The sequence below is a fragment of the Prionailurus viverrinus genome, chromosome D1, assembly GCF_022837055.1.
Source record: "Prionailurus viverrinus isolate Anna chromosome D1, UM_Priviv_1.0, whole genome shotgun sequence".
NCBI lineage: Eukaryota > Metazoa > Chordata > Mammalia > Carnivora > Felidae > Prionailurus > Prionailurus viverrinus.
Genome location: NC_062570.1, coordinates 98,425,409 through 98,451,752, shown reverse-complemented (window position 1 = coordinate 98,451,752; position 26,344 = coordinate 98,425,409). Strand labels below are relative to the sequence as shown.

The window sequence follows — 26,344 nt, the reverse complement described above, 5'->3', positions numbered from 1 at the left end:
CGAAATGATATTCCATTGTCTCTGTGTGTGTGTGTGTGTGTGTGTGTGTGTGTGTGTACACACACCATATCTTCTTTGTCCACTTATCCAACATAGGGGTGTATGTATCCCTTTGAATTAGTATTTTTGTGTTCTTTGAGTAAATACCCAGCAGTGTGATCACTGGATTGTAGGGTAATTCTATTTTTAACTTTTTGAGGAACCTCCATACTGTTTTCCAGAGCAACTGCACCAGTTTGCATTCCCACCAAAAGTGCAAGAGGGTTCCTTTTACTCCACGTCTTCGCCAACACCTGTTGTTTCTTGTGTTACTGATTTTAGCTTTTCTGCTAGGTGTGAGGAGATATCTCATTGTAGTTTTGATTTGCATTTCCCCAATGGTAAGTGATGATGAATATCTTTTCATGTAATGTGTTGGCCATCTGAAAGTCGTCTTTGGGGAAATGTCTCTTCATATCTTCTGCCCATTTTTAGTTGGATTATTTATTTTTTGGACGTTGACTTTTATAAGTTATTTATATATTTTGGATACCAGTCCTTTATCAGATAATCCTTTATCATTTGCAAATAGTGAAAGGTTTACTTCTTCCTTATCAATTTGAATGACTTTCACTACTTTTTGTTGTCTGATTGCTATGGCTAGGACTACCAGTACTGTGTTGAATAAAAGTGGTGAGAGTGCACATCCTTGTCTGGTTCCTGACCTTGGGGAAAAAGCTCTCTTTTTCATATATGGCTATTATTGTGTTGAGGTATGTTTCCTCTAAACCTACTTTGTTGAGGGTTTTTATCATGAATGGATGTTGTACTTTGTCAAATGCTTTCTCTGCCTCTACTGAAATGATCTTATGGTTCTTACCCTTTCTCTTATGATGTGATGTATTACACTGATTAATTTGTGAATATTGCACCACCCTTTTAACCTAGGAATAAATCCCACTTGGTTGTGGTGAATGATTTTTTTAAAGTATCGTTGAATTCGTTTTGCTATTTCTTTGTTGAGGATTTTTACATCTAGTTTCATCATGGATATTGGCCTGTAGTTTGTTTGTTTGTTTGTTTGTTTGTTTGTTTTTTAGTGGTGTCTTTATCCAGTTTTGGTATCAGGATAATGCTGGCCTCATTTGGAAGTTTTCCTTCCTTTTCTATTTTTCGGAATAGTTTGAGAAGAAGAGGTATTAACTCTTCTTTAAATGTTTGATAGGATTAACCCATGAAGCCCATCTGGTCCTGGACTTTTGTATATTGGGAGTTTTTTGATTACTAATTCAATTTCTTTGCTGGTTATTAGTCTGTTCAAATTTTCTATTTCTCCCTGTTTCAGTTTTTGTAGCTTATATTTTTCTAGGAATTTATCCATTTCTTCTAGGTTATGCGATTTGTTGGCATATAGCTTTCCACAATATTCTCTTATAACTGTTTGTATTTCTGTGGTGTTGGTGGTTATTTATCCTCTCTCATTTGTGATTTTATTTATTTGGGTCCTTTCTCTCTTTTTCTTGGTAAGTCTGGCTAAGGGTTTATCAATTTTATTGATTTTTTTTTCAAAGAACCAGCTCCTGATTTCATTGATCTGTTCTATTGTTTTTTATAGTTTCTATATCATTTATTGCTCCTTAATCTTTATTATTTCCTTCCTTCTACTGGTTTTAGGTTTTGTTTGTTGTTCTTTTTCTGGCTTCTTTAGGTGTAAGGTCGGGTTGTTCATTTGAGATTTTTCTTGCTTCTTGAGGTAGGCCTGTATTGCTGTAAACTTTCCTCTTAGAATCTGTTTTGCTGCATCCCAGAGGTTTTGCACCATTGTTTTCTTTTTCATTTGTTTCCGTGTACTGTTTTGTTTCTTCTTTTATTTCCTAGTTAACCCATTCATTGTTTAGTAGCACCTTATTTAACTTCCATGTATTTGTGATCTTTCCAGGTTTTTTCTTGTTGGTTGACTTCTGGTTTCATAAAGTTGAGGTCAGATAAGATGAGTGGTATATCTTTGATCTTCTTGAATTTGTTGAAGCTTGTTTTGTGGGCTAATATGTGCTCATTCTGGAGAATGTTCTGTGTGCACTTGAAAAGAGTGTGTATTCTGCTGTTTTGAGATGGAATGTTCTGAATATATCTGTTAAATCCATCTGTTCCAGTGTGTCATTCAAAGCCACTGTTTCCTTGTTGATTTCTGTTTGGATGATCTGTCAATGTAAGTGAGGTGTTAAAGTCCCCTATTATTATTGTATTATTATTGATTAGTTCCTTTATGTTTGTTACTGTTTTATAGATTTGGGTGCTTCTCTGTTGGGTGCATAAATATTTACAGCTGTTCTATCTTCTTGTTAGATAGTACCCTTATTATTATTATTATTATTATTATTATTATTATTATATAGTGTCCTTCTTTATCTCTTGTTACAGTCTTTGTTTTAAAAATCTATTTTAGGGGCGCCTGGGTGGCGCAGTCGGTTAAGCGTCCGACTTCAGCCAGGTCACGATCTCGCGGTCCGTGAGTTCGAGCCCCGCGTCGGGCTCTGGGCTGATGGCTCAGAGCCTGGAGCCTGTTTCCGATTCTGTGTCTCCCTCTCTCTCTGCCCCTCCCCCGTTCATGCTCTGTCTCTCTCGGTCCCAAAAATAAATAAACGTTGAAAAAAAAATTTTTTTTAAATCTATTTTAGGGGTGCCTGGGTGGCTCAGTCAGTTAAGCGTCTGACTCTTGGTTTTGGCTCAGGTCATGATCTTGCACTTCATGAGTTCGAGCCCCACATCAAGTTCCACTCTGACAGTGCAAAGCCTGCTTGGGATTCTCTTTCTCTCCTTCTCTCTCTGCCCCTCCTCTGCTTGCTGTCTCAAAGTACATAAATAAATTTAAAAAAATAAAGTCTATTTTATTTTATATAAGTATTAGTACTCTGGCTTTCTTTTGACATCCATTTCATTTGCATGATAGATGTTTCTCCATACCCTCACTTCCAGTCTGTGTCTTTAGGCCTAAAATGAGTCTCTCATAGACAGCATATAGATGGGCCTTGTTTTTTAAATCCACTCTGTCACCCTGTCTCTTTTGATTGGAGTGTTTACTGCATTTATATTCAAAGTAATTATTGATCGATAGATATTTATTGCCATTTTATTTAACCTGTCTTGTGGTTATTTCTGAAGATTTTCTCTGATCCCCTCTTGTCTTTCTTTTGCTGATTTTCTTTAGTGATATATTTGGATTTCTTTGTCTTTATTCTTTGCATATTTATTAGTGGTATTTGATATATGGTTACCATTAGATTTGTATATAACCTCTTCTGCATATAGCAGTCTGTTTTAAGTCGATGATTGTTTAAGTTTGAACCCATTCTTTTCTACTCTCCTACCCACATTTTAGGTATATGTCATTATATTTCACATCCTTTTTTTGTGAGTTCCTTGACTGATTTTTTTAATAGAAATATTCACTTTTACTTCTTTTGTGTTTCCTACCTCTGTACTGTCACTTCTGGTCTCTCCTTCTACTCAAAGAGTCCCCTTTAATATTTTTTGCAGGGCTGGTTTAGTGGTCATGAACTCCTTTAGTTTTGTTTTTTTTAGGAAACTCTTCATCTCTCTATTCTGAACGATAGCCTTGCTGGATAGAGTATTTTGGGCTGTAGAATTTTCCCATTCAGCACTTTGAGTATATCATGCCACTCCATTCTGTCTTGCAAAGTTTCTTTGGAAAATCTCCTGAAAGCTTTATGGGTTTTCCCTTGTAAGTTACTGACTTCTTTTGTCTTGCTGCTTTAAAGTTTTTTTCTTATCACGATTTTTACCAATTTGAATATAATATGTCTGTGTATGAATCTGCTTTTGTTGATTTTGACGGGAGTTCTCTGTGCCTCCTGGATCTGGATATTGGTTTCTTTCCCCAGATTAGGGATGTTTTCAAATACTTTTTCCTCAAATAAGTTTTCTGCCCCCTTTTCTCTTTCTTCTTTTTCTGGGACTCCTATACTATGACTGTTATTATATTTGATGGAGTCACTGAGTTATCTAAGTGTATTCTCATTTTGCCTAGTTCTTTCTTTTGTTCAGCTTGATTATTTTCCATTACTCTGTGTTCTAGGTCATTAATTCATTCTTCTGCTTCTTCCAGCCCTCTCTTCATTCCATCAACCTGTTTTTCATTTACTGAGCCCTTTATGTCTGCTGTGTTATTCCTTATCTCCATGTTAAGGGTCTTCCACTCTTTTCTCAAGTTCAGTGCGTATCCTAATAATCATTGCTTTAAATTCTTTGTCAGACATGTTACTTATGTCTGTTTTGCTTACATCTCTGACCATGGCCGTGTCCTGTTCTTTCATTTCAGATAGATAAATGTCTCTCACTTTGTCTGCCTCTCTTTTTCTGTTTCTGTGTGTAAGAAAGTCAGCTGTGTCTTCTGCTCTTGAAAGTAGTGAGTTTATGAAGAAGAGGTCCTAGAATGCCCTCTGCAGTGCAGTGTCCCCTGTTCACCAGAACCTGGCACTTCAGGAGAGTATCCTGTGTGTTGCTTACGCCCTGCTGTTGTGTCTGAGTCACTTTTCCTTTCACTGCAGTCGTCTGTACTGACTCTCCGCCTGTTGTGGGCTGTGCTTGCTGTCTGTGGTGTTAGTGGGACCCAGGCAGACCACATCTGAGGGGTCATGCCCTCTGAGGAACTTGTGAGGGGGATGGTAGTGTTAGCACAATTTGCGCTGGGCCACTAGTCCTGTCCTATGGGGAATCTCCCAAAGCATTTGGGGACTGCGTGCCAGGCTGGCCAGGGGAGTGAGGTGGGCACAGCTGGGCCTGGTGCACGATGGCAAGGGCATGCTGTGGCAGCTGTGCACTCAGTGGCTGGGCGGGCATGTACACTAACAAAATTTGCCCTGAGCCCAAGGCCAAGGCTAGCAGGCTTAGAGTGGATGAGTCCTCTGGAGAGCTCGTGGGTGTGGTGCCCCTGCCAGCTGGTTAGGTAGCAAGTGTCTATGCAGTGCTGCCTCCCGCAGGTGGCTCTGTGTTTATGCTGCGGGTTGGCGGCGGTGGGGAGGGGTGTGGAGAGAATGGCATCTGCCAGCTCCCTTGTTTTCAGAGAAGTCCCCCAACACACTTCAAAATCAATGTGAACGGATCTGTCTCCCATTTGCCCCCAGTGTTGTGTTGTGCAAATTGCCGTTTTTATGTTTTCTTGGCTCAGCCTGCTCTCTTTAAGGATGGCGACCCAGCTTTCATTCACCCTCACCCTGGCTCACCCAGTGTTGAGTCAGCTGACTTTTAAAGCTTCAGGCTCCAAGTCCCACTGGTTTTAAAACTCATGGAATTCAGCCCTGTTTTTAAAGCCAAATGTTATGGGGATCATTCTTCCACATGTGAGCTCCCTGGTACGAGGGCCCATTTTTCTCTCTCCTGCACACAGCTCTCTCCCTCCTGCCGGCAGCCTCCCTCTGCCTTTCTGACCTTCCTGACCTTTCAGATGCAGCTTCTTCTCTATATTTAGTTGTAGAATGTATTGCTCCAGTCTTCAGATTGCATTCCTGTTTATTGACTTGGATGTAGTTAAAATCTGGTTGTAAATGTGGGGACAGGGAGAACTCAGGAGCCTCCTGCTCTGCCATTCTCCCACAGACTGTGAATGTCTTTTGAGTTTATTCTACGTGGATGTCACTGAGCTTCTTAGATGTGTAGATTTCTGTCTTTCATCTAGTGTGGGAAGTTTTGAGCTATTAATCCTTCAGGTATTATCTCTGCTGCTCCCTCTGTCTCTCTCTCTCTCTCTCTGCTTGTCCTGTCCCCCCGGGAGTCCATAATGCGTATGTTGATGATATCCCACAAGTCCCTTAGGCTCCGTTCATTTTTCTTCATGTTTTTCCTTTCTGTTCCTCAGGCTGGACAATTTCAGTTGTCCTGTCTTGGACTTCACTGATTCTTTCTTTTGCCTGAACCCTTCTAGAGAATTTTTCATCTCAACTTGTATACTTTTCAGCTCCAGAGTTTCTTTAATTAGTTTTTTTTTCTAGAGAGTCCAGGGCTGGACTGGGCTTCCTTAAGGCCAGTTTTTGTTGATTTTGTTACCCTACAAATGGGCCATACCTTCCTGTTTTCTTTGTATGCCTTCCAATTTTTTGTTGAAAACTCTTCATTTTGAAATTACAATGTGATAACTCTGGAGATTAGATTCTCCTCCCACCCCAGGGTTTGGTTGAGGACTGCAGTTACCTGTTTAGTGCCTTTACCAAACTGTTTTTGCAAAAACTGTTATTTCTTGTCATGTATAGTCACTGAACTCTCTGTTCTGTTGTCTCAGTGGCCAGCTAGTGACCTGACAGATTTTCTTAAACAACTGGAGCCAAAAAAACCAATAATAATAATAATAACTAAATTTTTTTAAAAAAGACACAAAACAACTTTCCCAGTCCTTGCACATTGGCTCTGAGCAGGGTTACTTCGTCAGTTCTAAGCCAGGCCATCTGTAACTCTGCCTTAGCCTTCACCTCTTCCTTGGGTACAGCTCAAAGATCAGCCAGCAGTGCAAACCTAGAGTTCTCTCACATCTTTTCTAAACATGCATCTAGCCCTGGGAATGTGCGGTACATTCTGGATGCCCCAGTATATGTGATAGTCCTTGAAAGCCATCACTCTTCCAGGAGTTGTCTTCTTCAGCCTCCTCCTTCCCAGGCCTTTGGGTCTGTCTGCTGTATATTCCATCCACCATCTCCCTTACACCAGGTGACTATGGGTAACATATATCTTTAGATGCTTTCATCAGATGTCACCCTGAAAGCCACTTTGGCCTAATAAGGTGGGCAACACAAAGGTCAGTCTCTGTACCAGTCCTCAGGGAACCACCACACAGATCAAAACGCACAACCATGGGTGTTTTAGAAGGTCCGTATTGTTTCCCTTAGCACCAGCAAGCCACACTGGGAACACAGGTTGCCATCTGCAGAGCCTCTGCCCAAGCTGTGGAATGGGGATTTGTAGATAGGTAAGGACAAAATGCTTTCTTAGTGAAATTTAGCAGTTTCTTTCTTCAGTCAGTGTCCCCCTGGTTGCTATAAGGTTTTTATTAGATTCCAGAATTCTAAAAAGCGGATTCTGTTTTTGCCAGCTTTAATGATTGCTTCAGTGGAAGGACTAATTCTTAGAGCTCCCTGTTCTGCCATTTGTCACTCCCCCAGCCCTAATGTTTTCGGTTTGCTTTAAGCAGCTTAAAACAACAAATATTTTATTATTCCCTATAGCTTGTGAGGGTCAGGAATCAGTTTGCCTCTTAGCTGGGTGGTTCTGTCTCAAGGTCCCTCACAAGTTTGCTTTCAAACTTGTAAGCCAGGGCTGTAGTCATATCAAGGCTCCACTGGGGCTGGATAATTCACTTCCCAGCTCAGTCCCGTGGTTGTTGGCAGGCCTCACTGCCCGCTGGCTGCTGGCTAGAGCTTCGTTCCTTTACCGCACAGGCCTCTGCGCAGTGCTGTTCACAGCATGGCCTGGTTTCCCCCGAGCAGGAGCTCCATGAGAGAAAGATGTCTCCCCAGTGTTTTTTATTGTTTTAATTTTTTTTTTTTTGGATGCTTTTGGTGTTTTTTATACAACCCTGAGATAATTGTACTCTTCTTGAATGAGAGCGCAAATTTGAACCCAGATTCAACTGGGTTGAATTCAACTCCCAACTCTTAGTGGAGAGGAATTGGCTTGTCCTTTCCCAGAGGCATTGCCACTGTGTGTGTCACTCAGCCTTAGAGGTGGAACCAGGAGACCCCGAAAAATTTCACACAACCTTGGAGTGGATCAGCAGACCCTTCCAGGTGACCTTCTCTTATCTCCCCTCCCTCAGACTTCCTGCCCTTCCTCACTCAGAAAGCTATGAAAATAAGCTTTCTGGACACCCAGGCCCTTAAAGATGACACTATAACCTACTTCCCCATCGTGTACCCTTATAGATGTATCTGGTGGTTTGTTGTATGGAGGAAATGTGTCCTTTTTGGTTAAAAAAAAATGTGAGAGAGAAGTACGTGATTCTTCTGGAAGGCATTGTACTAGGTAGGCACAGAGGACTGCAAATGTGTATAGAACAGTGTCTTCTCTCAAGTAGCTTATCATATAGAGAAGGAAATAGAATAGGGCATTGGTAAAATATAAAATATCATGGGGCACCTGGGTGGTTCAGTCGGTTAACCTTCCAGCTCTTGGTTTGGGCTCAGGTCATGATCTCACGGTTTGTGGGTTCGAGCCCTGCATCGGGCTCTGCACTGACAGCACAGAGCCCGCTTGGGATTCTCTGTCTCCCTCTCTCTGCCCCTCCCTGCTCACACATGTCCTTGCTCCTTCTCTCTCTCTCAAAAATAAATAAGTAAACATTAAAAAAAAAATCAGGCAGCATTTGCCCCAGAACAGTGGTTGCCACAGTATTGATAATGGCAGATGCTTACATTCTCCTAAAATAATAAATATGAGAAGCAGAAGGAAAATATGGAAGTAGCTAGGAAAGAAAGTGAAAGATCTTTGTGATTGTATGTGTTCTTCAGATCTAGTAACATATTTCACGACATAATGATTTTTGAGAACTTTTGCTGTCCTGCTCACCGGACAGAATCCTGCTCATTAGTAACCACACAGTTTTACCCTCATTTAATTTCTTGTTACCATACAAAAAGACCATTAGCATCCGTCTGTTTTTTATTTGAAAAAGTAAAGTAGGTTTGTGTTCACAGTTTTTGTATCCACTTTTCTAATATCATTTCAGTATTTCCAGAGGGGTTCGTAAAATGAATTAGCCATTGGATCATAATAAGAATAGTAATTCAAACTGAGCCTACCAGTTTGCTAGGTGCCATTTGTTCTTAAAGATGACAATGATACTGGTGTTCTTTTGTCGGAATGGATGCATCTGGAAGACAGAGTTGGGGGTAATCAGATTGTTAGCCTCTTACAAGATGACCTTTTCTTGGCAAGCGCATCTCTCCTCTAATGGATGCTACAGGCAGGTGTTAAATATCCCAAGTGAGGGTAATTCTGCCTCTTCTCTTAGGTGATGATTGGAATTGGAAAGAGAAGAATGTGTACGCAAGATTTTTTTTTTTTAAGTTATTCAGATCTTAAGCTTGCAGTGGACTGGAGCTTGACCTATGTGTAATAAGAATGGGCTTGCTCTGGAAAACTGTCCCTACGTCCTAAAATACATTGAAATCAGAGCAGCCTATATTCATTTTTATACAGAGAATTAAAGTGTGGATTTTTCTTTTTGTGTAGTTTAGACTATTACAGTTATAGATTCATATCTACTGTAGTTATACAATTTAATTATTTCAACTAGGGCCTTAAATTTTACTTTTTGCCCTTCCAAAATATAATCCATATTATCTCTTTTATTAATATGTTTCCAATTTGAGTATGTTCTTTTCTCCTTCTTTGTTGTCTACAAACTATGTTTTCATTTTTTTAATGAAAAGTGAATTCTGAATTTGCATTTACTTTTCCTTCCTTAGACAATTAAATCCCACACGGAAACAGATGAGAAACAAACAGAGAGCCGTACCATCACTCCACCTGCTGCACCCAAACCAAAACGGGAGGAGAACCCTCAGGTAGGCTTAGCCCTCCAAAGGCATGGCTCAGTCTATGAGATGTGATTTATTCTCATAAACCAGGAGAGACACCTGCCCTCTGAATCACTTGATTTTCCTTTTCTTGTGCTTCCACACGACTCAGTAATGTTATTGCCAAGTCAGTTTGGCCTAAGGTAGATTGAGTGGGTCCTGGCGTGTCCCCGAGCTGGCATACAGACATTTCATGCACATGTTACAAATTTGAAATGTAAGATTAGTGATCATTTTCCCAGGTATCCCATTGCATTCCTCATGATAATTATGTGTTGTCTCAGCCAGCATTTCTAAGAGGTCCATACAGTTCACTCAGCTGAGGTCTGCTTTTGTTATTGATTATAGTTGTTACATGTGCACTTTTGTTACTACTGTTATATTGCACCAGATTCTCAAATCCCAGATAAACCAGTAGCCTAAAAGGAGTTCATTGAAGCATAAAAGTAAGGATGAAAATAGTAACATATGTACCGTAACTTAGGATAGAATTACAGAGTCACATAGTAAACAGGACTGGTACAAATACAGAATGTAAATTCACGTGTCCCCTTAGACGAGAGAATTTTTTAGTTTGGCTTTTGCATAAGCAGCTCTAAAAGAAAAATGTGTGCAGGTAATACGATGATGAAGATATAATAGTTGTATTTTATTAGACCAGCACTCTATTTCCCTGTATCCTCAGTGCATTCTTTCTAATGAAACCATTCAGATCGTGGCAGGAAGCCATCAAAGCTTCATGTCCTTTTTTTAAAAACAGTGATTTATTGGGTGCAGGTTTTTCTAAAACAAGTATAAATTATAATTGTTTCTGATATGAAATGGATTAATTTTTAATCTATCTTTGAAAAAGAGACCAAAACTTGAGCCAGAAAGAAGGACCAGTGATGCAAATTGCTGAGGAACTTATGAAGTCATCCAGAAAATTATCAAAGGAAACCAAAGGATATCTTACGTTAGTTGCCCAGTGTGGGCAAGCAAGTACCACCATGTGTAGTCATGTATATTTCACCTTCTGACTGGTGAAATCACTGCCATAAAGAGAATAAATTAGTTCTTGGCACACGTGTGATACATAGATGAGGCAAAAGTTCTTGACAACTTTTTATTCTCTTTATCACTGAAAATCTGTTCCAGAGGAGAGGAGATTTTTTTTCTTTCACTTAATAACTTTTTGTGAGCTTGACCTAGACTGGCAAAGATGAGTTGGATGTGACTGGCCAAGACGAGTACTGTTACTTGATCAAAAGAAGCTGCCTCTGAATGTCAGTCCACATACTGTTTTATTAACAGAGAACAGTTGGCAGACAGCCTTCTAATCTTGATTAGGTTGTGAAGAATATTCGTGGAAAGCAGGAATGTAGTTAATTGGCAATCACAAAATGTATGCTATTTCAGCATGGCAGCAAGTCCCAGGAGTGCTTTTCCTTGCTGAAGTACCCTGGCTGTCAGGGGGATAGGTGCCCACCTGTTTTTTAAATAAGAAATAAAATAAAAACATTTCTTCAGAACTCTGAGGATACCACTAAAGGACACTTCCGTGTTCTCAAGTGCCTTGTTCAGGGACTGTTTCTTCCTAAAACACTCAGTATCTTAAATAGCTTGAACCTGTCACTTCAGGCCAAAATATCATTTGTATTGAATGTTGAGGGTTAGGGTTAGGGTTAGGGTAGATCCTGTTGCTGTTGAATAGGTCGGGATTTTTAAAGACCAAACTATGATATAAACAACTCTACAGGAATATGTCTCCTAACAACTGCTGATGTTCTCTGTTATCTGTGAGAGAAATTGATGATGTATTATTTGGCATAGATAGCACCCACAGGCAAAGATGTGCTTTCTAGACCACATGTAACCACAGAGCAAAACAGGAATCGGTATGTTGCTCCCTCCAACTTTAAGCGTCTAATGCTCCAGCTTTGGGGTTCAGTATTCTAATCAATTTAACTTCTGATGGAGCCCTGAGAGTGGTCTCCAAAGAGAGACTGCTCTGTAATTTTTAGGTCCACGTTTCATTTAAAAATCATAGTATTAAGCAGAACCACCTGCTGTTGTTCCTAAAACTCATTTAGCCTGAAGTTAGCACTGTCCGGTCATTGGTAGTAAAAATGTTAGAACCCTTGACCTGTTAGGGCAAGTGAAGTACTTGGAATTTGGAGCTTGTTGTGTGGGAAGCTCTTTGTAACCCTCTGCATGTTTTTGAGTGTGATATCATCTTCCTATCTAAGAGGCTTTTTTGGAAAACAACAACTACAACAACAACAACAACAAAACTTAGGTCACTCAAAGATACTGATCTCTGTCATTGAGAAAGTGGAACATGCAGGTCCCAGTCCTTCTCTTTTGATCCCCGTAAGACCAGAAAGCCTCCAGAGTGGCTCTAGAAGGTGTTTGTTCTTTGGTCACCTGATCTCGGCCTCCTTCAAGTGACCAGCCTGTTGGACTGGCTTTGCCTAGGAGTCTAACTAGGAACATGCAGTTGGCTTTGTGAGAACCCAAACTGAAACACATTCTTGTTTCTCTGGCACAGAAACTTGCCTTCATGGTGTCTCTAGGATTGGTAACACATGACCATCTAGAAGGTAAGAGAAGATATTTGTGGTGCTGCCTTATTTCTGGCCCAGAGCTTTATTCTTGAAAATGGGGTTGACTTAAAAAAAAAAAAAAGAAAGAAAATGGTGTTGACTTTATTGCTAAGATATATAGAACACTGAAACGCCAACAGAGTATGATTCAACTAGTGTGAACTTTATTTCCTTTGGAGTCAAACATGCCTTTCCTCTATCTAATTTTCATCCCTTCCCCTCCCTGTGGTGATCCACGCTGCTGTCCAGGGGAGACTCCCCACTTGCCTGGATTAAAGCGACTTTTTTTTTTTTCCTGACCACATGGAGTATCAAATGCCCCTCTGACAAGTCTCTGTCTGTATTTTTCAGTCACGCTAGGTTATCAGAATCCTAAGAACAGTTGCAAGGCTATACCTGTCCTAGTCATTTAACTCAAGAATGGTGAACTATGGTTATTCAGTCCAGGTCTATGGATAAAGTTCATCCACCCCTATATTAAAGTGATCTAAAAATAGATGAGGATAGCTTATTTACACACGCTGTCCACTGTTAAGCTCTTGGTCACAGAGAGCCACATTATAGGACAGCATGGTCTCGCTTTCTGAGAGGTGAGCATAGATGGTCCTGCATTATTTGCTCCCAGTGGTATGCTTGCCTCTGCTGAGGCTGCAGCGAAACAAAGAGATTTGCCCCATTTCTGATTTGTCCTGGGAAAGCCAAAAGATAAAAAATGAAGTTAAATTTTTGAGGCTCTCCATATCTCTTTTCTAATTCAGACCTTTTGCTTTCCCAAGAAATCCAAAGCAAGAGGCAAGAGCGAAAAAGAAGAACAACAGCCAATCCAGTATACAGTGGAGCAGTCTTTGAGCCAGAGGTATTCCTGGCCAGAGCTTGGCCCTTCCTGTTCTACTTTTGTTTATGATTTTTTCCATCACCTCCCATCTGAAAACCTGCTGAAGAGCAGTACCCTGATTGTACTTGGCCCGCTTTGTGAAATGGTGGGTTTTTCTCCGGCTGATCATCCTGTTTCATTTTTATTATTCACTGCTTTCCCCTTAGTTTTTTTCCTAAGTTTGAGCAAATACAGACCCACCTTAAAAATGTAACTCCTCTTGGCTTCAACTCAGCCGTCATCTGAAGCAGAGGCAGACCTCTCTGGAGTATTCTCTCAGAGCCAAGTGTATATAATAAAGCCCATTTAGCACTGAGACCATGGGTTGACTAGCACTAACTCGTTGGCATGTTGACAGGCGTGCTACGCCTGGTCTGTAGCTTGTGCCAGTATCGGTAGTAACCGTGCTATTCAACCAGTTACCTTTCCTTCTTCAATCCTCAAAGCGTAAGAAGAGTGCAGTCACATACCTGAACAGTACAATGCATCCTGGGACCCGGAAGAGAGGTGAGTACCTTTTTTGTAGCTCTCCCTTGCTGTTGCTTCTGCTTTCTGTGTTGTGTTTCTCCCCCCGCCCCCCGCCGCCCCTTCCTCCCCTTTGTCCTAGAGCCTAACTCCTAAATCCCTTGAAAATAGTTTTGTTATTGTCATTCTCTGAAAATAGGTGGGGGGAAGACAGTGAGATTTCTTATTGGAGTTCTGTATACTGAATCAAAAGTTGCCTTTCCTTGGATTCTGGCAAGGCTGACTCAAGGAGGTGGCTTAATACAGCATTTCTGCCCCAGGCCCACCAGGCTATCCTTGAATAGCACAGGGAACAGAACATTGTGCGAAAGGAAGCATTTTAGCATCATTGAGCATAACTGAGCACTGCTGTTGCCAAGGTGTTCTTAGTAGCGTCTAGGTCATCCTGCTGCCAGTGAGACCAGAGCATGACTCGAGTTTCCGTGAGCCGCAGACTTTCCAGGAAGGAGAGAGGTGGCCACACCAAGAACTTAGGATCTAGGAGTTGAGGGCATCTCCAGCTAAGGAAGAGAAGGTCGTTGTCAAAACTGGCTCCCCGAGGCAGAAGTTCCTAAAGAGCTCCATCCCCATATTTCAGACCTCCCAGGGTGGGCATTGCACCTTAACTCGTGGGCAGAGGCTGCAACACCCTTCATGCAGGTCTAAATAGGTCTTAATAGCTCAGAGTTTGAGCTCATAAACAAGGTTCTGAAATTGTACTTTGATGTCAGTAATACATCCCATGGTCCCTTTCTCCACATGATAATGTGTCCCTGAATTATAGTTCTAGGCTAGAAAGGTTGCAGAGTGAGTGGAGTAGCATACTAATTTTTGCATATGCACACACTGTCTCAGGAGCGGTTGGAAACTTAGGAGGCCATCCACGCTCTTTTCTTTTGTCTTCCTTAGTCAAGGCTACAGCTGTACCATTACCACGTCCTTACCCGAAAGAGATAGCGTACCCACCCTCAGTGACCCATTCTAACGTTTCATTAGCCCTGTCCTTTAAGTAGCCAAAAATATTTCCAAGGGAAACCCCAAGTCATTGCCTCCTGTCGATTCCTGGGTCACAGTAACCAGTGCCGTGGGTTATTTTTTGTGGTTTTAATTTTGGCAATTTTTAGTGACCTCTGACCTGGTTCTCAGAAAGGAGCCCTCAGTCCGAAGCCTCAGTTAATTGGTCTGCCAGTGGGGATTATCTGCTAAGAGGACGGGGGTTAAACAAGCCAGAAAGACCTTGGCATTGCTTGCCAAGGTCAGAGGATGAAAGCCTGTATTCACAATGCCTAGGATGTGCTTCTGAGGGTAAACAAAGAACATTCATCTTTTACTTCCCTTTTGGGCAGCCCTGATTCCCTAGGAAAGACAGCCTGTATGATCTTTGTACTGCAGACATCACCAGTTTAACACAGATAGGTAATATTCGTGTAATGTCTGACAGAACCGTGGCTCTGATGCGTAGTCCCGATATAATTTATAACTGTTGGTAAGGTTCTGATCCTCTGCACCATTCACCAGTGCTCGTAGGCAGTTGTGAGCCTCTCTGGCATTTTTTTTTTCCTCCTCTTTTCCCTTTGGTGTGCTGAGCATATACTTTTGATCACTCAAAGCTTAGAAGCTCTGATCCTGGCCCTTCTGACAAGGATCCTGGCTTCGATGTACCATAAGGCAGGAGTGAGTAGTTGACCAGTCTTGCCATACCCAGTAGGGTCCATTTATAGATCCCTCTGGAGCCATGAGGCTTGATTCCCAACGCCCTGGCTCAAATCCGTCTTTCAGCAGTGTTGCTGATGGCAGGGCCTTTTCTGAGCTTTGGTAATAGACCCAGGTCCTTAGACATGTAGTTTACCAGAATGTTTGTGATGGAAGCAGGGAGACAGTTTTTGATCAACCAGGGATGGTATCTGACTCCAGACACACTTAAAATCACTGTTAAGCTCAGAACATCTTTTTAGCTCTTAGGTTCCAGCTAGTCCCAGAATATCTTTCCCACTAGCTCGGCCAGCAAGGGGTAAGAATAGTTAACTTGAATTTTGCCTCCTGTTTGCCTTTCTCCACCCTCACAGGCAGTGAAATGACCAAAATATAGATAGGAGAGAAAAGGAAAAACAGAAATCTTAAATATATCTATGGGAACTGGGAATCACTAATGATTGTGAGAATGATGGTTACAGAGAAACTTTGGAGACCAATATTTAGAAGGTGTGGAAAAACAAATTCTTATTCCTAGCTTTGACCCCCGTTGAACTTTGACATCTTGTTCTCACATCAGAAATCTCAAATTGTAATAGTCCAGGAACGTCACCATGATCTGCCCCAGGCGAGGCCCTTTAACATGACGCAGCCACTCCTGTCATTCTCCAAGGCTCTCTTATCCTCCTTTCTTTTGAGACTCATGCAGTTGTTTCTAATGACATTTAAATCTTTGCTTCCCTTCCTCTCTTTGGGACTGTTGTATTAACCTCTGTCTGCTACCTCACTTCCTTTTCCATGCTAGCCAATGAGGAACACTGGCCAAAGGTATGTAAGATCATTTTTCCCCCTTTCTTTCCCTCCCCCTTTTTCCCTTTTGTTCCCTTCTCTTGGTATATAGGTCGTCCTCCAAAATACAATGCAGTGCTGGGGTTTGGAGCCCTTACCCCAACATCCCCCCCATCCAGTCATCCTGACTCCCCTGAAAATGAAAAGACAGAGACCACATTCACTTTCCCTGCACCTGTTCAGCCTGTGTCCCTGCCCAGCCCCACCTCCACAGACGTAAGTAACTTGGGAAAAGCACACTGTCTTCCTGAGAGCTTAAATTGGGGAAACCGTTGTCATATGTTGTCTCCTTACCAGCTGCATCTCCTTGACTAACCCTGGAACAGCAGTAATCCCGACAGGACACGGTATATCATGTAAGGTCCTGCCATGTCCTTGAGAATCATGTACAACATCAGGAGGCTCAATCAGTTTTTTAAAATGTGGATTTGATCTGCTGTGAATGAGCTCTCAGGAAGGGGGATGGGGTGGGAAGTCAGCTCATAAAATTGAAAGGTGCTCAGTTTTCCATCGTCTGTGTTTTGGGATGAGGAAAATAAATGAGGCGTACGTTCCCCTAGCAGTCCTTGTTTCCTGCTTCAGGTAGAATTCAAGAAGTGGCAAACTTTTCTTTCAAGTAACTTTATTCATCAGGTTTGATCAAACAGGTTCCTGAAAAAGTGTCGGGTATTTAGTAGCTCGTCATGCAGCTAGTACAGGATTGTAAACTATGCCCTAAGATTTTATTTTTTTGTTTCTTGTTTTTATTTATTTATTTATTTTTAGGTTTTAAATTTCAATTCCAGCATAGTTAACATGCACTGTTATATTAGTTTCAAATGTACAATATAGTCTATGATTCAACACTTCTATACGTTACTCAGTGCTCATCAAGATAAGTGTACCCTTAATCCCCTTCATCTGTTTCACCCATTCCCCCCCCCCCACATCCCCTCTGGCAACCATTAGTTCTCTATAAAGTGAGTGCCCTAAGATTTAAAAAAAAAAAATTTTTTTTTAATGTTTAGTCATTTTTGAGAGACAGAGACAGAGCGTAAGCAGAGTGGGGCAGAGAGAGGGAGACACAGAATCCGAAGCAGGCTCCAGGCTCTGAGCTGTCAGCACAGAGCCCGACATGGAGCTCAAACTCAAGAGCTGTGAAATCATGACCTGAGCTGAAGTCGGACACTTAACCGACTGAGCCATCCAGGCGCCCCATTAAGTGCCCTAAGGTTTTAAATGAACATTTGGAAAGCAGTGCATTCACTCAGCAAATACTGAGCACTAGTGCTTTGCTGCGCAAGTGCTATTATTGAGGCTAGGGATAGAACATCTCCCTGCCCTCAGGGAGCTCGTATTATATTATACATATTATGGGCAGGTGATAAGCAAATGAACATATCAAAGGTAGTGATAAGTGCTCTAAAGAAAAATGGGACAGAATAAGAGGGATAAGGAGTTGTAGCAGCAGGTTCCTATTTTACGGAGAGTGGGAAGAGAAGGCCTCTCCAACAGGAAGTGAACTGTGTCTGGGGGAGCATTCCATGCAGAGGGAACAGCCTCGCAGAAGCCCTGAGGTGGGCGTGTACGTGGTGGTGAGCCAAAGCAAGAAGGCCCAAGAGGGCCAGGATGGCTGGAAAGAGGGAGCGGTGAGATGGCGGGAGAGGAGATCCCAGAGGTGACAGAGTCAAGGGTGCAGGGCCTTGGGGCTTTTGCTCACAGTGAAATGGGGGACCGCTGGAGGCGTTTTGAGGAGAGGAGTGACGTAATTTTTCAAACCTACGAGAAGTTGCAGTAAAATACAAAAGATAAATATATACCTTTCACGTAGATTCACTGTTACCGTTTTGCCACATATGCCCCCCCACACACACACACTTTTTTGCTGAATTAGTTAAGAAGTTGCAGACATCCTAAATCTTCGTCTTAAAAACCTTCAGCATATATCTTCTCAGAACAAAGGTATTCTCTGATATAGTCACAGTTGTCAAATTGAGGACATTTAATATTAAGTAAATATTATTATATAATATATAGTCTATATACAGATTTCTCTGGTTGTTCAATAATTGCTTAAATGGCACTTTGTTTTTTCTGCTCCAGAATCCAGTTTAAGATCCCTCTTGATATTTGCTGTCATGGTATTGTCTCTTTCTTCTCCTTACTCTGGAACAGTTTCTCGGCCTTTCTTTGTCTTTCATGACACTGACATTTCTTAAAAGGTAGGACAGTTCTGTAGTGTCCCTCCATTAGGATGGGATTGTTTCCTCAGGAGTAGATTCAAGGTTTACATTTTTGTAAGAACACTAAGTACGTGGTGGTGAGTCCTCAGCGCATCACAGGCGGCGTGTATTGTCGGTCAGTCTGTCCCATTGTTGGTGATGTTAGCTTTTATCTCTTAATTAAGATAGATCACATGAAATTTCTCCACTTGTAAAGGTGCTTATTTTCTCTGGCAGAGATAGCTTTGAGTCTCAAAAACATCCAGGTCTCCAACAAACTGTTACCCGGTGGTTTTACCATCCTTTGATGGTTCTTGCCCGCATTTACTATTTTTAAGGTGTTTAAAAAACCAGCTTGGATTTTAAAAGGACCACGGTGTCTGAAACTTGGAGAAGAGACTGTGGAGAGGATAGGGTGGGAGCAGGGAGACCAGTGAGGAGGCTGGGGCAGTCATCCAGGAAGAGCCGAGGACGGCTTGGCCTGATAGGGTGCTAGAAGGAGAGATGGAGACACATGGCCGAGTCTGCATGTATTTCGAAGAGCCAGCAGGATTAGATGATGGGTATGAGAAGAAGAGAATAGCCAAGGGTGAAGCCAAAGTTTCTGGCCTAAGCAACTAGAACTAAGATGAAACTGTCCTTTACTGGAGATGCCAAGAGGGGCAGGTTTGAGGAGGGAAAGCCAGAGTTTCATTTTGTACATGTCCCATTTCTTGTGTGGATTACAGAGCTTGTCTTTAGGGTCATCTTCAGGTAAAATGCCCCTTGAACTGGAAGGTTCTCAGTGCTTACTAAAGGTCTTCCCTTTGCCAAAGAACAAAAGAATCCCATATGCACGTTCTGAGTGAAAATTCCAGAAGCAGCAAAGGAAGAGTCCTCTTTGGAGGACCGGGTCATACGGGAGTTCTGTTCCCTGGCAGGCTTCCTTCCTTGGACCTAAATGGTGACTACAGGCTCATTCTTGCTCTCGACATTCAGCATTTCATCCAGCCTGCCCGACTTTTTGGATTAGTAATGGATAAAGGTGTTCTGCCTGTCCTGCCTCAGGAGTCCCAGGAGTCCCTGTCAGAAACCTTGTTTGCTGGCACCAAAGATTGTCCCAGCTCTTCTTCAGCTGAAGCATTGCCAAAGGGATTGCCAGCTCATAAGCTCCTGGTAGGGGTCTCCCACGGGGTGGTGTACAAATGCTGGAGGACAGAGGATTTTGTGGTTCTGCCTGTGAGTCTCTATCTTAAACGTTGTTTTGGTTTTTGTGCTTTTTGGCTGGTTGGGGTTTATGGGGTTCTTTGAGAGACTGAACCCAAAGGATCTACTCATCAAATCACAAAGGAAAAGCTTCTGCCAGGTTTCGTCTTAAAACGCAAACACTGTTCTTTTGAGAAATCCAGAGGTAAAAGAAAGCTTTTCTTAAACCACTAAATATGTTAGAATTTTCTAAGTTAAACCTAGTGGAATGGATTTTTTTAAAGATAATTGACTCCTACTTTTGTCATATCCCAACAGTGGCAGTGATTAAAATCAACACACTGGACTCTGTATGTTTGCTGCTGGGTAGCGCAAGCCCCAACAACATTAATTAAACAATCACAGTTGAGAGGCAAGCATTTCCTGAGGATCAATAACCGTCTAGAAGGACTTGGAGTACAAAACCTAGCCTGGCACTAATCCTCAGGATATACCTTGTTGCCACTATCATTTTAGGAGCAGGGAAGATGTGTTGACTTAGTTGGAAAATTCTTTTAGCAAGTGACGGAGTTGCAATTGATCTAGCCAGGGTGTTTCCAAACACCATACATCCTCAGCTCCCAGCAGAGTGCCCTGGGTCAGCCAGCTTTCAGTTTAACGTTGGGTTTATGGTAGTAGTTCAGTCACCAGAGCCTGAGCCTTTTTACCTAGGGCAGCACCTCCATGGGAATCCCCTGCTCTCTTTAAGCTAAGCAGAGAACCAATTCTGGGTAGATAAAGTCTGTACGTTGGCATTTTATTATTCATTTCTATGGGCAGTAGTTCTCGAAGTGTGGTCCCTGAGACTCCTCGGGGGTCAAAACTATTTTCATGATAATATTGAAATACTCTGTGCCATCTTCATTCTCCTTCTCTCAAGAGTAACCGGTGGAATTTTCCAGATAATATATGACATGTAACTATGTCATAACTCTGATGGCTTGTGGAGTGTGCACTTGTGTGTTCTGGGGCTTTATAATTTTTCAGCATCCTAGTTTTGTAACGTGCTGTGATTCTATAATTATTTCAAAATGTGAAAGTTTTAGAATTTCTAATATATTAAATATCAACAAATACAATTCACATAAACAAAAGCTCTTTGAGGTCCTTAGTAATTTTCAGAGTGTAACGGGGTCCTCACAGCAGACAGACTGAGAAGTGCTGCTCTAGAACATGGAAATGGGATCAGAGGTTCTTTCCTGGAGATTATTTACATACTCTCTGCTGTCTACTCCTTGACATGCTCCTTGCTCGAGAGCAAAGGGAAGTGAGCAGACTCTTTACCCGACAGAATGAGATGTCCAGTTTGTTTTGCTTACTTCATCACTCATGGTGTATCTAGGATTTACCTAAAACAGTCTCTGAAGCCTTAAAATTTTTATACACTTCATAAAGATGGCAGACTGACACAGGACTAAGGTTCAAGAAAGACCACTTCTCTAGAGAAGAGTGTCCTTCAGCTTGATTTTAAGAATGAGAGAAGAAAGGGGGTGCCTGGGTGGCTCAGTCGGTTGGGTGTCCGACTTCAACTCAGGTCATGATCTCACAGTCTGTGAGTTCGAGCCCCGCGGCGGGCCCTGTGCTGACAGCTCAGAGCCTGGAGCCTGCTTCGGATTCTGTGTCTCCCTCTCTCTCTGCTCCTCCCCCATTCATGCTCTGTCTCTCTCTGTCTCAAATAAACATAAAAGAAATTTTTTAAAAAAAAAAAAAGAAAGAAGAAAGTTACCGTTAATCGAGGGATGGGACCTTAACCTCTTTTGCTGCCTCAAAGCTGAACTGTGAGGGTGCATTCTCATGCAGTATTTTTGCTCGTATACTGAGGGGTTTTTTGTTTTTGTTTTTTTGCCCAGAGATAACATTTTTTTTACTAAGAAAAATTTAAAATCTGCCCACACCGATTATCTTCCAATCTATTGCAGCCAGTTTTCTAGGTTATGGATACCCTAGTGAATTATAGAGAAAGTTTCCTTTTCTTGAGAGAGAAATTGTAGGCCTGGGAAGATATGTGCCTTCAACAGTGGTGGTTGAGGGGGTTACACATCATAGAAAAGAAGAAGTGAGCATTGCTGTCTATGTCATTGCTTCCTGTGTGGATTTTCTGTGTTAGGCCTGCTGGCAGAATAGCCTAGAAATCTAAACCAACACACTGAAAGTAAAAAGGGGTCTGCTCCAGGCTATGGCGCTGCTCTGCTGGCTAACCTCCAGCACATCCCTTCTTCAGTGTTCTCTTCCCTCCTGTCTTTATCCATCCCGTTCTCAGAACAGGCCAGGGATTGACCTGCTGAAAAATACTTTTTACCTAAATGCCTTTTTCCCCCCTAGTGTTCTCCTCTCCAGTTTAAGTAGATCTGCTTTTTTTTCTGATGGTGCCTTCTGTTCAGAGGGCTCTAGCAGACTTACCTGAGTACCAGAACTCTCCATGGTGGGGGAGGGGAGACAGGCAGCATGCACTGGGGGCTGCTCATCTATTCCCATGTGATGACATATTTTATAGGGAGAAATAAAACCTCCCAGAATAGAATGGTCCGTTGAACACCAAGTGCAAATACTGGTTTTAAGAGAACATTGTCAGCTGTTGCTTTGGCTTTTTAAATTCATGTTAGAAAGCTCACGCGAGTTTAATTTGTTCCTGACTTAATCTTTTCCCATTGAACTTGCACTGTAGTTTTCCTCCCTGAGCAAGCAAAGAGTTTATTAAAATTCCGTATTCCGTTCCTTGTCTGTCCTCTTTCCCAATCCTAAACTCCCCTGAAAAATGGTGGGTAATGAGAATTGTTTGTATCATATCGTGGAACACTTTGATGAATGGATTTCAGTGTCTTCAAAACTTTATGATTTGTGGGTTGGATTCTATCAAAACATAATAAATGCTGAGCTATCACCTGTAACGTTAATTTGGGCCTAGGTGATATACACAGCTTTTCTGTAAACTCTACTCTAAGAACCCCGTCCCTGTCAGGGAACCTCAGCTATATGGAGTAGGTGGGGGCTGAGTCATTAGTAATTCCTACTTTCCTTGAATATTTTGGTAACATGTTGGAGGGGGCACAGCTGATTGTCCTAAAACACATGTATCCAGAATGTGCATGTTAACCTGCAAATTTTACCTTTTTTGTCCTTTCTCTTACCTTTCCTCTCAATTTCCTAGGGTGATATCCATGAGGATTTTTGCAGCGTTTGCAGAAAAAGTGGCCAGTTGCTTATGTGTGACACGTGTTCCCGTGTGTATCATCTGGACTGCTTAGACCCTCCTCTGAAAACGATTCCCAAGGGCATGTGGATCTGTCCCAGATGTCAGGACCAGGTATGGACTCTGGGTGGGTCAGTCAGAGAGACGGGCTGAGGAAGAGACAGTGCGGTCAGGAGGACCTCCGTTCCCCTCGGCTGTGGGGGGCGTGGCAGAGTCCCTTCCCTCTCCTGGTAGTTCCGCAGGCCACCTCTGGCCTGTTCATGGCACCGCACCCACCCACACGGTGTCCATCCTCTCAAGGATCTCTGTCCTGTACTGAGGTGGTGATTCTTGTATGGGTGGAAAGACCCTAACTGCTTCCCTTTGTTCGAAATGACTTATCTTCTCATGACCTTGCCCCGTCAGTGCCATAAGACTTTCTGCCCTTTTCTCTAAGAATGTGGTTTTGAGACTTCTTTTAGAAGTAAAATCCTTACAGGAAAGTCCCCAATTGATTGTTTAATTCAAATAACAACAGTTTCACCTTTCACCTGTGTTGTCACCAGGATAAGAGAACTCACCGTAGAGTGGCTATTGCATGGACTTGAAAGCAAACATTAACTGTCCTAGCCTCTTCCCTTCTCTGCTTAGTTTCCGGTCTCTTTCTCTCAACTATCCACGTACCTTTATGTTTTTATTATAAGCTGTCTCAGCCTGTTTTGGAAGTCGGCAAAGTATAAAGAACGAACAGGCCCGAAAGCTCGGCGAGCTTTGGGATGCTTCTTAGTTCTTTGGAATCCTGTTTGGGAGAATCCTGGTTTCCCGCCTTTAATCTTGGTCCTCCTCCTCCTCCTGTCTTCATGACGTGGTGGAGACCGTTCTCTTTTGTTCTCTTCCTGACACTGCTCTGTGACCCTCTGATAATTTTTTACACAAGATCTAGATTATACTTAACTATTTGGAACTGATATGTAATTTCTTTGGTCAGCCTGCCTTTGAGGGAAATATAAAACTAAAATTGAGACAGGACGGGCACCTGGGTGGCTCAGTCAGTTGAACATCCGATTTCAGCTCAGGTCATGATCTCAGGGTTCTTAAGTTCGAGTCCCATGTCGGGCTCTCTGCTGTTAGCAAGGAGCCTGCTTCGGATGCTCTGTCCCCGCCCCCCCCCCCCCCCCCGCCTCTGTATCTCTCTCTCTCTCTCTCTCTCCCCCTCTCAAAAATAAATAAACATTAACAAAAAAATTGAAATTGAGACAGGCGGATCAAGGCCGAAACTGCCAGTGGCTGCTGCCGTGGTGCAGGCTTATAGCTTATATGCTGGTGGTTCTGGTTGTCAGAGCACTTGGGTGTTATGTGGCACATATGAGGAGATAGGAATGCCCAGCCACGCCCCAGCCTCTTTTTAAACTGGGGCTCGGGTGGCTTGACTTCTTCCCACCATTGAACCTCATTCTGTCAGACTGGTATCTGGAACTTCAGGGGTTTTGCAAGCCTGTCACCATAAATCCTTCCTGGATTTTGTCTGCCAATTGCTACAGACATGTTGCTTGTTGCTGCACAGGGGATGTGTGTTTATACCTCCTTTCAAGGTAAAATTCTAAACTTCATTTCAGATGCTGAAGAAGGAAGAAGCAATTCCATGGCCCGGAACTTTAGCAATTGTTCATTCCTATATCGCCTACAAAGCAGGTAAAGAATCATCCACATCCCCTTTTGTGGTAAGCCTCCCCTTAATTAAAAAAATGTACTAGAAGGCAGCGTTTGTTTTGTTTTCAGAAGGAAATTTGAGGTTAAAAGTGAAAAGCTTTTACTGAAAAAAAATGAAAAGCTTATATAGTACTTTTCTTGGGGAGGAAAAATGAGAAAGCAACATCTTATTTATGTACAGCCAAGCCCACACCACTGCGATCTGTCTTAGCATACCTGTACGCATAAAAAGGAAGGTCTGGGGGTGCCTGGGTGGCTCAGTCTGTTGAGCATCTGGCTCTTGATTTTGGCTCAGGTCATGATCTTGTGGTTTGTGGGTTCAAGCCCTGTGTCGGGCTCTGTGCTGACAGATGGATCCTGCTTAGGATTCTCTGTCTGCTTCTCCCCAGCTTGTGCACACACTTTCTCTATTTCTCTCAAAATAAATAAACATTTTTTTTTTTTAAAGGCAAGGTCTAGGTGGGCATGTTCTGCAGTGACTGTGGAGGTCAGGGGGAGCTTTGGGCAAAATACCTTCTTTGGTCAGCATTTTGTTTTTTGTTTTTAATTTTTTTTTTCAACGTTTATTTATTTTTGGGACAGAGAGAGACAGAGCATGAACGGGGGAGGGGCAGAGAGAGAGGGAGACACGGAATTGGAAACAGGCTCCAGGCTCTGAGCCATCAGCCCAGAGCCTGACGCGGGGCTCGAACTCCCGGACCGCGAGTTCGTGACCTGGCTGAAGTCGGACGCTCAACCGACTGCGCCACCCAGGCGCCCCTGGTCAGCATTTTGAACACAGTGGCCTTTCCAAAGAATGTATTGTTAAAAACAGTTCCTTTTTTTTTTTTTTCCAGCAAAAGAAGAAGAGAAACAGAAATTACTTAAATGGAGTTCAGACTTAAAACAAGAGCGAGAACAACTAGAGCAGAAGGTGAAACAGCTCAGCAATTCTATAAGTGTAAGTAAAGTAAGCTCATCCCTTTGGCGGTGGGCGCAGATACGGTCCCTTTCACCCGCATGACAGTACTTGGGGCTCCCCAGGGCCCTTTCAAGGCCCTCCAGCTTATCGCCACAGTTAACTTGGGCAGACACCAAGTTTGCCTCCAGTTACAGTTTTGGCCCTGAGGACAGGTAGCCGGTTGGTAGATGGTGCCCTGGAACCTCCTGTGGGCTTTGATCGGAGAGTGGATTTTCAGTCTCCGGGCTGAAGATGCGAAGCAGCAGCTCCCGCAGTGTGGCCGTCAGCCCTGTGTGTTCCCGAGCCGAAGGGGTTTGGGAGGGGTATGGAGCCTCTCCCGACGCCGGGCCGACACAGATCCGGTCCCTGCATAGAAACCTTTCTCACTGTCCTAGTTAGTGGTCTTTCCGCATGGCCCTCCCATCCCGTCCTTTCTTCCACACCCTGCTGATTGCGTCTCCAGGTGTTGCTGACCCGCCTGAGGAAGAGAGGATCCTGGAGACAAGTACTGGAAATAAATATTGCCCAGCCTGGCCTGTCCAGGTGGGAACCAGGGGTGTATTTGCAGCGGAGATTCTGAGGCCCCTCCAAAGCAAGTTTTATTTCTCAATGAGTAGGTCGCCCTCCCCTTGTTGGAGTGAGGTAGCTTCAGCCCTCACGGACACCAGGTAGTACCCTGAACTTGGTGACAGTTGAGCTGTCCCATTCAGCTGCTTTCCCCTCATCACCATACTACCCATGGCATGTAGCTTTCACATCCCTTTCCCTGCCTAGAACAGAAGCCAGCAGCTGTGGGAGATCTTGGGCAAAAGGACAAAAAACCACAAGTCCATGACCGAGCCGAAGGGTTTCTGTTGGCTGTAGTCTTTGATTCTCCCAAACATCACCGGGCTACCCCAGGCCCTGCCTCTAAATTCTTGCTGACCGGGCGATCCTCAATAGGCCCTCACATTGGATCCAGACAGCACCATTGGCTCATTCGTTCCCTGTCCTGGATAGCTCAGTCCCGTCCTGAACGTATTAGCACCCATTT

At 42.9% G+C, this 26,344-nt stretch overlaps 1 protein-coding gene across 24 annotated transcripts in view; it reads left to right on the top strand.

Moving 5' to 3' along the window:
• Window positions 1–26,344, top strand: part of PHF21A (PHD finger protein 21A) — a 198,046-nt gene that overhangs the window by 166,523 nt on the left and 5,179 nt on the right. For 14 of the 24 annotated variants that reach the window (XM_047876956.1, XM_047876955.1, XM_047876944.1 and 11 more), the window contains 8 exons: window positions 9,453–9,551; window positions 12,094–12,145; window positions 12,925–13,004; window positions 13,442–13,529; window positions 16,024–16,283; window positions 22,641–22,796; window positions 24,278–24,353; window positions 25,208–25,311. In XM_047876956.1, the coding sequence (XP_047732912.1) occupies window positions 9,453–9,551; window positions 12,094–12,145; window positions 12,925–13,004; window positions 13,442–13,529; window positions 16,024–16,283; window positions 22,641–22,796; window positions 24,278–24,353; window positions 25,208–25,311 (915 nt within the window). The remainder of the gene's footprint in view (window positions 1–9,452; window positions 9,552–12,093; window positions 12,146–12,924; window positions 13,005–13,441; window positions 13,530–16,023; window positions 16,284–22,640; window positions 22,797–24,277; window positions 24,354–25,207; window positions 25,312–26,344) is intronic. The other 10 variants (XM_047876950.1, XM_047876946.1, XM_047876957.1 and 7 more) reach the window with 3 other exon arrangements.